Consider the following 12,257-nt stretch of genomic DNA (forward strand, 5'->3'; position numbering starts at 1 on the left):
GACAGCTCATGTCTAGCCAAACCTTATATTCCCAGCTTGCATATATAATTTTATCCTTACCAGGTGGCATATTCTCATGTGATTACACACACACTGTATTTCACTAGTTGCTTGCAGTCTTCACTTATGCCGGCTTGGGGTTTTTTTCAAAAAGGAAAAAGGTACAAAGCTAATCACTTCATGTTTAAACACAAGGAAAGGTAATTTGAAACATTGTTCCAGTTGCAGTGGGCTTAAGGCTGAAATCCTAAATTTATTGGGAGTAAGTCTGTTGAATAGCAGTGGGACAGATTTCCAAGTAAACATATAGAATTGTACTGTAAGTGCATCAGACTGAAATGTATTCAATTCCATCCACCTCATGCCATTTTTCTTTTGTTGCTGCTTAAACAATTACTATATTTTGCAACTTGATAGTCATTGTCCTTCCACCAATGGGTTGGTAGTATCTAAATACCTTAAATAATAGTGATTAAGACTCCTCATCATATTTCCCACACTTTGTGTACACATTCATATATTGGCCAAATTCCACCCACATTTTCTAATTTAAACACTACCTGTATATATTGTGTAGTAATACAGCTCTGTTCTTTATCATTTCCACCCACCCACCATATTTAGCAATGTACAAAAGCGTAACTACAGAAATGCAGATTTCACAAATGCACTACTCCTATGCACAAGTGCTGCTTGTGGGGAATCCAGCTATTGTTACACCAGGAGTTACAAGGTAGTCTATACCTTGTAGCCAGGAGCAGAACCCCCTGGGCGTTTGGACCTGAGAGTAAGAGTGGCCTGGAAGCTTCATGGAGATCCAGATGCTTAAATTTACTCCCTCTAGCCTATTGCAGCTAACAAGTTTTCTTCTTTGGCAGGCTGGAAGTGCCGGCCCTATCACTAGGCAGAGCAAAGCCCGTTGCCTCAGATGGTAGCCACTTAGGGCTGTGGGAGAAATCCATTCCATGGTCATTCCTCCTGCCTGCCCCCAGTTTCAGGCCTGTGTGTGGACTTGTTGTCTTGCACTGAAGGATGCAGTTTCATTGCCATTGTTGATGCAAGATTCAACTGTCTTTCAAACCAGCTTCTGTATGTAGAAATGAGGGAGGCGTCTTGTCCTTCATCCAGTGGCATAGCTAGATATTTGGGCACCCGGGGCGGTGCAAAGGGGCAGCGGGGCGGGGCGGGGCACACAAGAATCCCAGTGCCCGAGCCCCATTCTGCTCCGGCACCCTGCAGGCCTGTGTTGCTTTCTCGAGCAGCGTGGAGCCTGCAAGGAGTCCACCCGCCACCTTCCCCTCAGCTGTAGAGCGACTGAGGAGGAGGCGGAAGGCACATTCCAGCCCCGTGCTGGTTGAAAAAGCAGCACAGAGCCTGCAGGTGCCTCAGCCATCGCATCACTTCCAGGAGAGACACATGGCTTGGGCACGGTAAGTGCTGCCCTCCGTGGTATGGTGCCCAGTGCCCCCTGCCCCTGCCCCTACGCCTCTGCCTTCATCTCAGCAAAATGTAGTGGACCAGCCCTAGTGGTCTTTGCCATTTCCTTCTTGGCCAGTGGTTGGGTCTGTCTGTCTGTCTTTCTGTCTCACTGACACACACAGCCTTCTCCCCACTATTCTTCAACTGATCAGAGAGAATAAAGGAAAGGAACCTCAGAAACATGGTGACATGATATCTATGGATCTTTTATGACTTGGGGAATATTGGGGAGGGAAAATGTGAGTGCTATTAATGCCCAGGGCTGAAGATACTTTTCCTCCACCTCTTCAAGGTAAGATCTTCACCCCCGACACCATTTTCTCTAACACATCCTTTGTAGAACTTCCGGCAAAACAGTGCTTTTTATAGCCCACTGTGACACAGACTATTTACTACCAAGTAGGAGAAATTTAAACCATCTCATTTCTAGCAAAAGCTGAGCCCTTGGGAATCAAATTATTCCTAACCAGCCCTTGGCTCCAGTAAACCTCCTTCACATCACACCTTCAAAAGCTGCAGGGAACAATGTGCTAGGGATCTTGAACATTGCCTTGTTTTACAGGCATACCAATGTTGCTTTAGATATTTTTCCTTTTAATGCTGGTATACCTTGATGGGATTTGGGTCTGAGGAGGCAACATCATTTAAAGCAGCTTCTGGGGATCAGAATTGCTGATTTGAGATCAGCTGAATTATTATTTTCTTCAAGTATTTATAGAAAGACCTTTCCTTTTAAAGGTCTTGGATCCACACAATCAATCCATCACGAGCTGAACCAAATTTGGGACAGATTATGAAACAAAAAATAATTGATCATCAGTATCAGAGATAGCTGAGTTTCATCGTGTATGGCTTATGCATGGCGAACATGAAATAAGACCAATTTTGTTAGAAGGCAGGAAAAAAACTGGTTTGAAAAACAGCAATATTCCTCTCCGTTTATAACTCGGGGATGAAGCTCCCTGCCTTTATTCCAAAGCCGTCAGAAATATTAGAATTAATGCCCTGCAGCAAAACACTCAATAACCATCTCTCCTCAGAGAAGGCAAATACATGGCACTTTCCAATTAACTGCTCCTCTAAGCAATTATACTGATCAAATAAATGAAAAAGTGACGGGCATGTAAATGGTAGACACAGCTAATTTCATTCATCGGGAGGTTATAGCACTACTTCTATAAGCGCTTAATGTGTTATTTCAAGCTTCAATGAGAAACATAAATACAATTAATATAGTCCAACAAGGAGAACTTGGGTGCACACAATATGGCTGCCCTCATTATCAAGTGAATATTGCAATAATGAAGGCTTCTGGCCTCCAGCTTGTTGAATCATGTTGGTACTGGGGCTTTTTTTGCCCTAGCTGTGTATATGCATGTTCAGCACATTTGGACATCAGCGTTCCCCAACCCACCTCACAGAATATTGACTGGCACTGCTTATGGTGAGCTTATGACTCCCTGGTAGCTCCATAACTGGTAGCTCCAATGGCTACCAGTTGTTTGCAGAAACAATGCAAAGTGCTGGATATGACCTATAAAGCCCTACATGGGTAGGCAAACTAAAGCCCGGGGGCCGGATGCGGCCCAATCGCCTTCTCAATCCAGCCAGCAGACAGTCCAGGAATTAGCGAGTTTTTACATGAGTAGAATGTGTCCTTTTATTTAAAATGCATCTCTGGGTTATTTGTGGGGCCTGCCTGGTGTTTTAACATGAGTAGAATGTGTGCCTTTATTTAAAATGCATCTCTGGGTTATTTGTGGGACATAGTAATTCGTTCATTCCCCCCCCACCAAAAAAATATAGTCTGGCCCCCCACAAGCTCTGAGGGACAGTGGACTGGCCCCCTGCTGAAAAAATTGCTGACCCCTGGGCTTAGATTCAAGCTATCTGAAATATCACATTCCCTTATACAAACCTGCCCAGGCTTTGAGAACTTCAGGGGAGGCCCTTCTCGTGGTCCTGCCACCCTCACAGGCATGCTTGGTAGGGATGCAAGAGAAGACATTCTTGGTGAACTCCCTCCCTATATAAGCTGGACTGGCTCCCTCCTCACTGTGTTTCAGACTTGATTGCTCCATCAGGCTTTAGGAAACTGACTGCTTTTAATGAAAGGACTGGTGCCAGGCTGTTTTGTTGTACAGTGGTACCTCCGGTTGCGCACGGGATCCATTCCAGAGCTCCAGTCGGATCCCAAGGTGTGTGTATCCGGAGGTGCCGCTTCTGCACATGTGCGCGGCGCAACCCGGAAAAATACTTCCTGGTTTGCTGCACACGTATCCCGAAGGATACGTAACTGAAGTTGAACGTAAGTAGCGGTATCACTGTATTTGTATTGTCTGTCTGTCTATAATTTTAATTCTATCAATGTTTAGTTCTTTTAAAATGACTTCTTCACTGTTTCTAGCTGTTCTTATTTTTATCTGTAAGCCGCTTTGACTTCTTGTCAGTGGAAAAGGCAGGTTATAAATAAATATATAATAATAATAATTTAAGAACGTAAGAATTTGCAAACTGAGTCACACCAAAGTCTAGCTGAGCAGTCTGTCTCCAATTCAGTCTTCGGACACTCACATACAGGAACAACCTGCTATGAGAACGTCTGTGGATGCATTAAGCAAGCAGGTATTTGACAGGAGAGCTTATCTACAGCTGTTGAGTGTGTAAAGATATGAGGAAAGTAAGGGCCTGAAAGGAAGTGTATTATGCTCAGTCGCACACGGTCCTGAAGACCACAAAGCCATCCCCAGCACCAACTATTCAGGGGTATACTGCTTCTGATCCAGGAGGCTCTATTTAGCCACTATGTCTGATTGCAATTAGTAAACATACCGGTAGCTTTACAAAAGGAATAGACACTTTCATAGGATCATTGCCCTTTGTGAACCAAAATTCTATTCATGTCATCCCAAGTCTCCACACAGCAAACATGCATGGAGAGAGCATGGGCAACAGGCTGTGTAATATGCAGAATCCCATGCCATTCCCCCCGCTCCTAATTATAGCATGGAAGTCATAACACAAACAGTGTTAATGTGGCATACCAGTGATCACTCGAGCAGATTGGGAACCAGGGTAATTGGTGTAACTCTGCACAATTTTTTAATATGGGTTTTGTTTAATAACTAAGGCAGACTTGGATGACCTTGCTTTCTTACCAAATACTAAAGCACACACATTCATGTGCTCAATACTCCATATCAGGGCTTATTTGACACAAGGCTGCAGAGTTCTGACCTCTGTCATCAGCAATGGAAGACCATTGCGGCAAGAGGGAGACCAACCTGGTCCCACCTACTGGCCAAAGACAGAGCAGCTGCAGGTGACTTTCTTCCCCTCTCCCTGCCGGAAAGAACAATGTGCTCCCACTGATGAATGACTGTGGGATGCAAAAGCAAGAGGAAAGGGCACTCCTGGCCCCATCCATCAGCCAGAGGAGCAAGATCCATCAATTGCTATTCAAGCAAGAACACCATGAACATTAGATTGAACCTGGCCCCAATGCAAATGAATGCTTGTGGTTCAAAACTTTGGTCTGGCCTTCAAGAACTGATCTCCCTCCTCTGCCTTTCCCCATCCTTGTGTGTCTTTTAAGTTTGTAAGCTAGATGAGGCATGTAAGCTATGGCCAGCTTCTCTTTCTGTCTGTCTCTCTTGATGTGAGGGGGTTTGAGAGACACTTAATTATCTGAAAAGTGGGATGAAAACACAGCAAACAAATAAACATAACTATTTTGTTATATATGAAGCTGCCTTGTCTTGAGACATACCATTGCTCCACATAGACCATTACAGTCTACTATGACTGGAGTAGCTCTCCAAGGTCCCAAGCAGAGGTGTTTTTCTAGCCTTCCTACCCCAGAGTCTAATGCTCATTGTTCATACACATACAGAGGCTTAAGAAGACAAAACACAATTTGAAAGATTGTTAGGGCACACTTTTTTAATCCAGTCATTTGTGTTAATATACAAATACAGTCTGCATGTTTAGGCATTATTCTCATTCATAAATAATTTGGCCTCCATACATTCACAGGCATGATATAAACAGAATCCTAAGTTACTAAGCACCAGGACTATTTGTTGTTCATCAGAATCCCAGAATTGCTCTAGAAACATAGTTCAGTGGGCCCCTCTTCAGCAGTCTACTGAACACACAATGAGGAGTTTCTCTGTTAATTAAATGGCAGCTTATTCAGTCTGCTGGATGAACAGTCCTGAGGGGGATTTTCTTGTGTGTATTTAAAAAAAATCATACATACAATGACTGGAGATTGCAAAGCTGTTTTGTGTGTCTCACACACACACACACAGAAAGAGAGAGCAAATAATTATACCTACTATCCTTTGGCATAACTGCCCATATACCATGACTGCATATTAGACAATATGTTCAAGCAGGGATGGGAAATGTGTGGCCCTGCGGATGATTTTGGACTCCCAAATCACACCAGGCCCAGCCAGCATGACCAATGGATTGTGGAAGTTGTAGTTCAACAACTTCCAGAGGGCCACATATTTCACACCCCTGCACTAAGCATTTTCTACACCGCACTCTTTTAGAGATCAAAGGAAGATGAATTGCACTACATGAGTCACACTCAGCTGAGCCCAGTTGCCATCCAGCCACTGTCAGCAAGAGGCAAAATAAACCACTTGCAAGATGTGACTTGCCCCACAACACTATGCATTATTGCGCTACCCTTCTCCAACCAGATGCCCTCAAGATGTTTTGGACTAAACTCACATCTGTTCTGGCCACCACAGCCATGCTGGCTGAGACTGATGGGAGCTATAGTCTAAAATATCTGGAGGGCACAGAGCTGCATAATATCAAGCAACTATTTGGACCAAACATTTCTACAATGCTGGGCAAGGAAGTAATTTTTCCCTATTACTTTTTTTCCTGGGGCAAACTATCGGTACTCTCACAATTATGCTTCCTTTATCATTTTTATGGTGAAACCAGTTCTCAAGACCAGAGGGAACAGATCTCCAAAGGCCACAATTGTGAATTAAGGCCTTTAATACTTTTCAGCATACAATCCAGACTTTTATTTTACATCTTTTTAAAGAACATTAGCTGTTTCTTCTTATAGTCCATGGAAAAATGTCCCCTGGTGTCACTAACTATGGTTCAGTGTCAATTATGCAACCCCAGTGTACAACATGGTGGGGATTTCACAATATGTTAGGCAGTATTAAATTTGCAGACATAACACCTACCTATGCTTGAAAAGAATAAAAACCTAAAACCCTCTACCTACATTATACACAATCATACTGTGTGCAGAGCTACAGACAAGCCTGCTAGGAATAGGCCTTGGTTATAGTTCCTACAGGTTTTCATTGTCTACTGCACACGTGCCTCTACCCCCAAACCCTAATTTTCACTTATGGTAACTCAAAAGCTCCTTGCTATTTATACAAGGTCACTTCTTACCCCTGTTGCACCCTTCAGCACTTGATCACAAATTGGTAGCTTTTCACATCATGAATTCTCCAGGGGTTCCCTTTATCGGGCTGATTTGGCAACATGTAAAACTATTCTCTGTTTTATTTGTTTTCAAGTCATTATTCTTGTTGATTACATAAGCAGTTATCAACCTAGATTCGATGATACACCTTTCCTTCAATTAACACCTCTGGTGGCAAGCCCCCCCCCCAAAAAAAATGTATAGAGGGCCACAATGGAATTGTGTGCATGTTTTTGACACAGCACTTCCCACAGCTAATTTAACAATGCAGGTTTGGGTGGTGTTTTTTATAGAAATCTGAGTAACAGACCTGGCCCTATGGCTGCCAAGGAGCTGTGACAAAACTGCAAAAAAACAATCCCCAAGTGGAACAACAGTCCGTGTAGCAACTGCACATTCAATCCAATTCTCACCTGCCACAAATGAGACAGGATTTGACTTTGACAGCATTTGTATTTGACTGCCATCATTTACGTTTATAGATTTATCATTACCAAGAATCAGTAATGCACACAGGAACTGCTACACGTAAGACTGCAAATTCCATGTTCCTGCCAAGTTATAATTTTCAGAGGAATTTTAAGCGACAAATTTTTGAAAAGAAGCATTTGCTGTAGTTTTTACAACCTTTTTTCAAGTTATCAAAGAGGGAATTCTGCACATTTGCTTTTTGTTTCTCAAACAGATTCTTCTTTTTCTGAAGGTCAATATAATAGAAGCACTAGGTGTATCTCATCATTTATACTTCTGTAAAATACTTATCAGAAGCTATTCTTGATCATACTACCGGTAATTATATTTAAATAGTTCATTAGCCTTTGGGCCAAAACACACTTTGACACTAGATGAGCTCCTTTATCTAAATGCCACAACCAGACCTAGGTGTGGCTCCTCTACTAAAGTACTTGCTTGAACTCTTCTCCCTTTGTCTTTGATTTTTGATTTTTTTGCAGGGCATAATTAGTTAAAGGGAATGTTAATGTATGTTTGAAAATGTGCACATGTATACATGACATGTTATAGTAAAATAATGAGGGATTACATTTCACACTACAGAGGTAGTACTTTCAGGATTAACACGCACCAGTTTTGAAGTATTCCTCAGATCTTGCAGCTGCTTAGCCGGTTTCCCTACTCCTTCCTCAAACCTCTTCTCTACAACAGGAAGGACAATTTCGTGAAGGAAAGATGCATTCTGCCTGATGAATGCTTTCTTCTCAGGGTCCTGTTCACAGCGTAAACTGTAATCAACATGCTGGACGGCCACAAGGATTATCTCCACCAGACTTTCCAGCAGAACCATATGCAGCTCTGGGAAGTACAGTTTGAGAGCTTCCTCCAAGAAGGTCATGGTCTGTTTGGTGAAAGCCACAACAGTATAGCTAAGATTTACCCAGCAGTCATCACCAGTGTACTGATCAAAATTGGTCACACCACAGCTCTTCATCTCCTCTCTAAGTTTTCCTAAAGCTTCAGGGGTCATCAAGTTCATTCTCCTCCACATCTCTTCAGAGTTACGATGTTTTGTAGCCTCCATTATGATATCTTTGTAGCTCTGCAAAGCCCCTTTGATATCCTTCACTAGCAGGGTATGAATGATGAAGGTCAGATCCAAACCAATCTCACTGAGCTGCTTGCAGTGTTCCTTTGCCACCTTCAATAACAAGTTACATGGTTAATTTTACTACATCTTTAAGCAGTTGCACAACAGAGACACTCTAAAAGATAAGAGAACTATCATCCCATTATGAACAGCAGGAAAAACACATGACATACATTCAGGGTTCGAAATGAGCAGGGCGCCAGGTGCATTTTGTACCTTAAAGATTCTCCATTTGAGAGCACCTTAGAAAGTTTGGGTGCCATTTTTTGCACCTGACTGACACTCAAGGATTACTGAAATGTTTGTGCTTTGAAGCCTCAAAGTATATGTTAAGGACAGACAATATGTTAAGGAGTTTAACAATAAAGAGTAGAGTGTTTTGAAAACTGAAGTATGATACCAATATTTTTTATTGTAAACACCAAATTAAACATGTCATTTCTGCTAAAAACGTGATATTAACAATGTGTCACTTATGTGAATTGTGTATTAATTCATGCTTACCAAAATAATAAATAAAAAGTGTTGCTGACCGCCCCTCCCCAGTGGCAACTAGACATTCTGTTTTGGTGCCCACAATCCAGAAGGCATTTGGCTCCTAGCTTTTCCATCTGAGTTTCTCACACTAGATACATTATAGAGAAGATATGACCCAGCATTAATCCCTACCATTCTGGCCTTCAGAAAAAGGCAGTCTGTATCCCAGAGTGGGAAACATTTGTTATCCAGAGGGTTGCATCCCCTTGTGAGGAACCTTTGGGGGGTGTCATATGCCAGTGATGTGCATGACAAGAGACAAAAGTGGCCTGAGCAATGGCTGTGACCCTTACTTTTGTACAATAGGCTACAACCCAACAACACAAAACTTGGAGATTCTACACATCTCTCCATCCAGGCAAGCAGGAGGCATTGTCAATAATACATTTCTACCAGGCAAAAGCCTTTAAGGAAGATGTGGAGCAGAGCAGGTAAGGGGTATGGCCTGCGAAAGGGATATGGCTTAAAGAGAGTCCAGAGAGACACCTGGAGGTCACAAGCAGCCCCTGGGCCTCAGGTTCACTGCCCCTGCTGTATCACATTGGTCAGAGCAGCAGGTAATGCAAGGTTATCCAGGCTGTCTCTTTCCTGGCAGGATAGGATCAGCCATGATAGTCTCCTTCACCTAGACAAAGCTTAGACATGAGACCACCTTTTCCCACTAATCAGGGCAGCTCACTGGAGGAGTGGGTTGCAGAGCAATTCTGTCCAGGCAAACTTCTCCAAACTTGGGTAAAAGCTCAGAACACATTTATTTATTTACTGCATCTCTGTCCCACCTTTTTTTCTAAGGAGCTCAAGGTGGCATACATGGTTTTCCCCCTCCTTTAATCCCCCACAGCAGCCTGCCCACTACTGTTCCTAGTGTATTTGGGATTGCCACATGATTAGGGCAGAAAGTGGGTGTGAGCCCCTACACTCCTCACTGTTTTTGCTGGCTGTAGGGAGGAGGCACCTTGGATATCCAGTACAGACTGCCTTTTCCTGAAAGACAAGTAACAACTCCAGAAGATCTCAATGCCCATATATAGCAAAATATACTTTGATCAGATAGACAAAATCTGTAAAGTCATGCCACACGACTCGCCCTTTCTTTTGTTTCTAATCTTAAAGTGGAAGGGCTCCTTTACACTAGAACAGCAAGAAATCCTTGCATTGCTCTCCTTCTATAAGAGAGTTGAAAAGGGAGAGGGGCTCTGAGTGATGGGGAATGTGGAATACAGGATAGCCAATGCCACTACTGCAATAAATTATTTACACAGCTTCTTTACAAGACTGGGAATTGGACTAAATGACTCACTGGTTTCCTCCTTGCCCTATATTCTATGACATTATCTGGAAAACTGAAGTAGTTATAAGAATGAAATTGTGGTCATCCAGTGTGTGTGTGACTGAGCATAATACACCCACATTTGGGCCTATATTTTCCTCATACCTTCACACACTCGGCAGCAGTGGATAAGCTCTCCTTACTGTCAAACACCTGCTTGCTAAACGCATCCACAAACATCCGCATAGCAGATCGGGCCCAGACAACAAAGGCAGAATAGCATCCACTGTTGCCTGCAAAGTCTGTCTCAAACTCCCTTGCAGTCTCTAACAGGCTGGTAAAGAAGACATGGCAGAGCTTGTGAATATACAGCAGAGTGGCACCTTCAATGCGCAACTGGCGGATGGCTGTGTGTACTGCAGCTTCCCTGTTCCTCAAGAAAAGTTCACATGCTTTGGTTGATTGACCCAAGCGGATGAGCTGAGAAACCGCTCGGCGTGTAGCTCTAGGCCCACCCCGTAGAGACCTATCTGGAGAAAGTTCAAACACAAGCACATCCGTGAGCTGTCGGACTCTTTCGTCCACTTTTGTTCGTAGTTCCCTGACTGGCTGGGTCACAGGCTTATCTCCCAGGTACTCATTCAGTTTATCTAGCAAATCAACAGCCCCTTCAAAGTCTCTCTGAGCGATGCAGACATCCAGATCCTCGGGCAGCTCCTGAATCCATTCTAGGGACAAATCCACCACTTCTTCCTCTGGTGTTGCCTCCTCTTCATCCTCCTCCTCAAAAGGATTGGTGGCTTCTGGAGGGGAGGGGGGAGGGGCTCGCACTGGGGCCTCCTGCTCCAGCCGCCGCTTCTCACTGAGGACCCGATTCCTCTTGGTCTCCTCCAACACTTCCAGCCATTCTTTCTTTATCTTGGCGTTCTCCGCTTGGAAGATACGGCTCTCAGGGAACATGAGCAGCTTGAACATGTCCTTCATGGGCGGGTTGTCCTTGACGTTGACCACCGCCAGCCCATCCAGCGGGTAAAGGGCATCGTACCGGTACGCGCCACGCCGGTTGGGGAGCCATGCCGCCACGAGCAGGCAGTCGTTCATGAGGAAGGCATGTACCCTCTGGACCTGCACCATGTGGTCAGCATCATACTCCACGAGGTCCCCGTTGTAGACCAAGTACTTTCCGGGGCTCTCCGGCAGCAGGTCGCGGCAGCCCTCCACCTTCTCCAGGAGAGTGGTGAGGGTGCGCTGGCGGCCCTCCTCGCTGGCAGCGTTGTCTTTGGCCGAGAGGGCCAGGAAGGGGTTGGTGTGGGGGTCGGCGGCGGCCCGCCGGGCGCCTCCCAGGGCCGGGTCGTCGCGATCGGCGGCGCTGGCCTGCTGCAGGAGGGCCTGCGTGACGGCCTCCATGATGCCCTTCTGCTCGGTGAGGATGTGGCTCAGCTGGTACATCTCGCTCTCCAGGTAGCTGATCTCGCGCGCCGTCTCGATGAACTGCCGGTAGTTCTGGTAGACGTTGCGCTTGAGGCTCTGCGCCGTCTCCTCGCTCAGCGCCTGGATGCGCTGCCGGTGCTCCTGCAAGTCCCGGTCGCCGTCCGACTGCTGAGACAGCTGCTTCACGTACTCCTCCGCCGCGTAGCTGCCGGACTCCAGCTGCCGCCTCAGACGGCTCCCGCCGCCGCCGCCGCCCGCAGCCCCTTCGCCCATAGACAGCGCCATGTCCGAACCCGGAGCAACGAGAGAGCGGAGCGAGGGGCAGAGAGGAAGCAGGCCAAGCCGCCACAGCGCCTGCGCCGGACGCTGACGACCTCGCGAGCGCGACGGAAGAGAGAGGGCGTGGAGCGGGTGGCGCAACGGCGAACCAGACCCAGTGAGTAGAGCTACACACCGGGGAG

General features: G+C 45.3%; 1 protein-coding gene across 1 annotated transcript; it reads right to left on the reverse strand.

The window, feature by feature from the left end:
- Positions 1 to 5,401: 5,401 nt before the first annotated feature.
- Positions 5,402 to 12,152, reverse strand: EXOC8 (exocyst complex component 8). The gene is made up of 2 exons (XM_033144270.1): positions 10,531 to 12,152; positions 5,402 to 8,609 (listed from the first exon to the last, which is right to left on the reverse strand). Exons 1-2 carry the CDS (start codon positions 12,079 to 12,081, stop codon positions 8,001 to 8,003), a joined length of 2,160 nt encoding a protein of 719 aa, XP_033000161.1. The 5' UTR covers positions 12,082 to 12,152; the 3' UTR covers positions 5,402 to 8,000.
- Positions 12,153 to 12,257: the final 105 nt, after the last annotated feature.

The sequence above is a fragment of the Lacerta agilis genome, chromosome 3 (genome assembly GCF_009819535.1).
Source record: "Lacerta agilis isolate rLacAgi1 chromosome 3, rLacAgi1.pri, whole genome shotgun sequence".
Lineage (NCBI taxonomy): Eukaryota > Metazoa > Chordata > Lepidosauria > Squamata > Lacertidae > Lacerta > Lacerta agilis.

What these genes read in the sequence shown, in the direction of transcription:
- EXOC8 (XM_033144270.1), bottom strand. Translation starts at nt 12,081, where the DNA reads ATGGCGCTGTCTATGGGCGAAGGGGCTGCGGGCGGCGGCGGCGGCGGG. An exon ending in CTGCTGCCGAGTGTGTGAAG is followed by an intron (nt 8,610 to 10,530) that starts GTATGAGGAAAA and finishes TTGTTATTGAAG; the next exon opens with GTGGCAAAGGAACACTGCAA.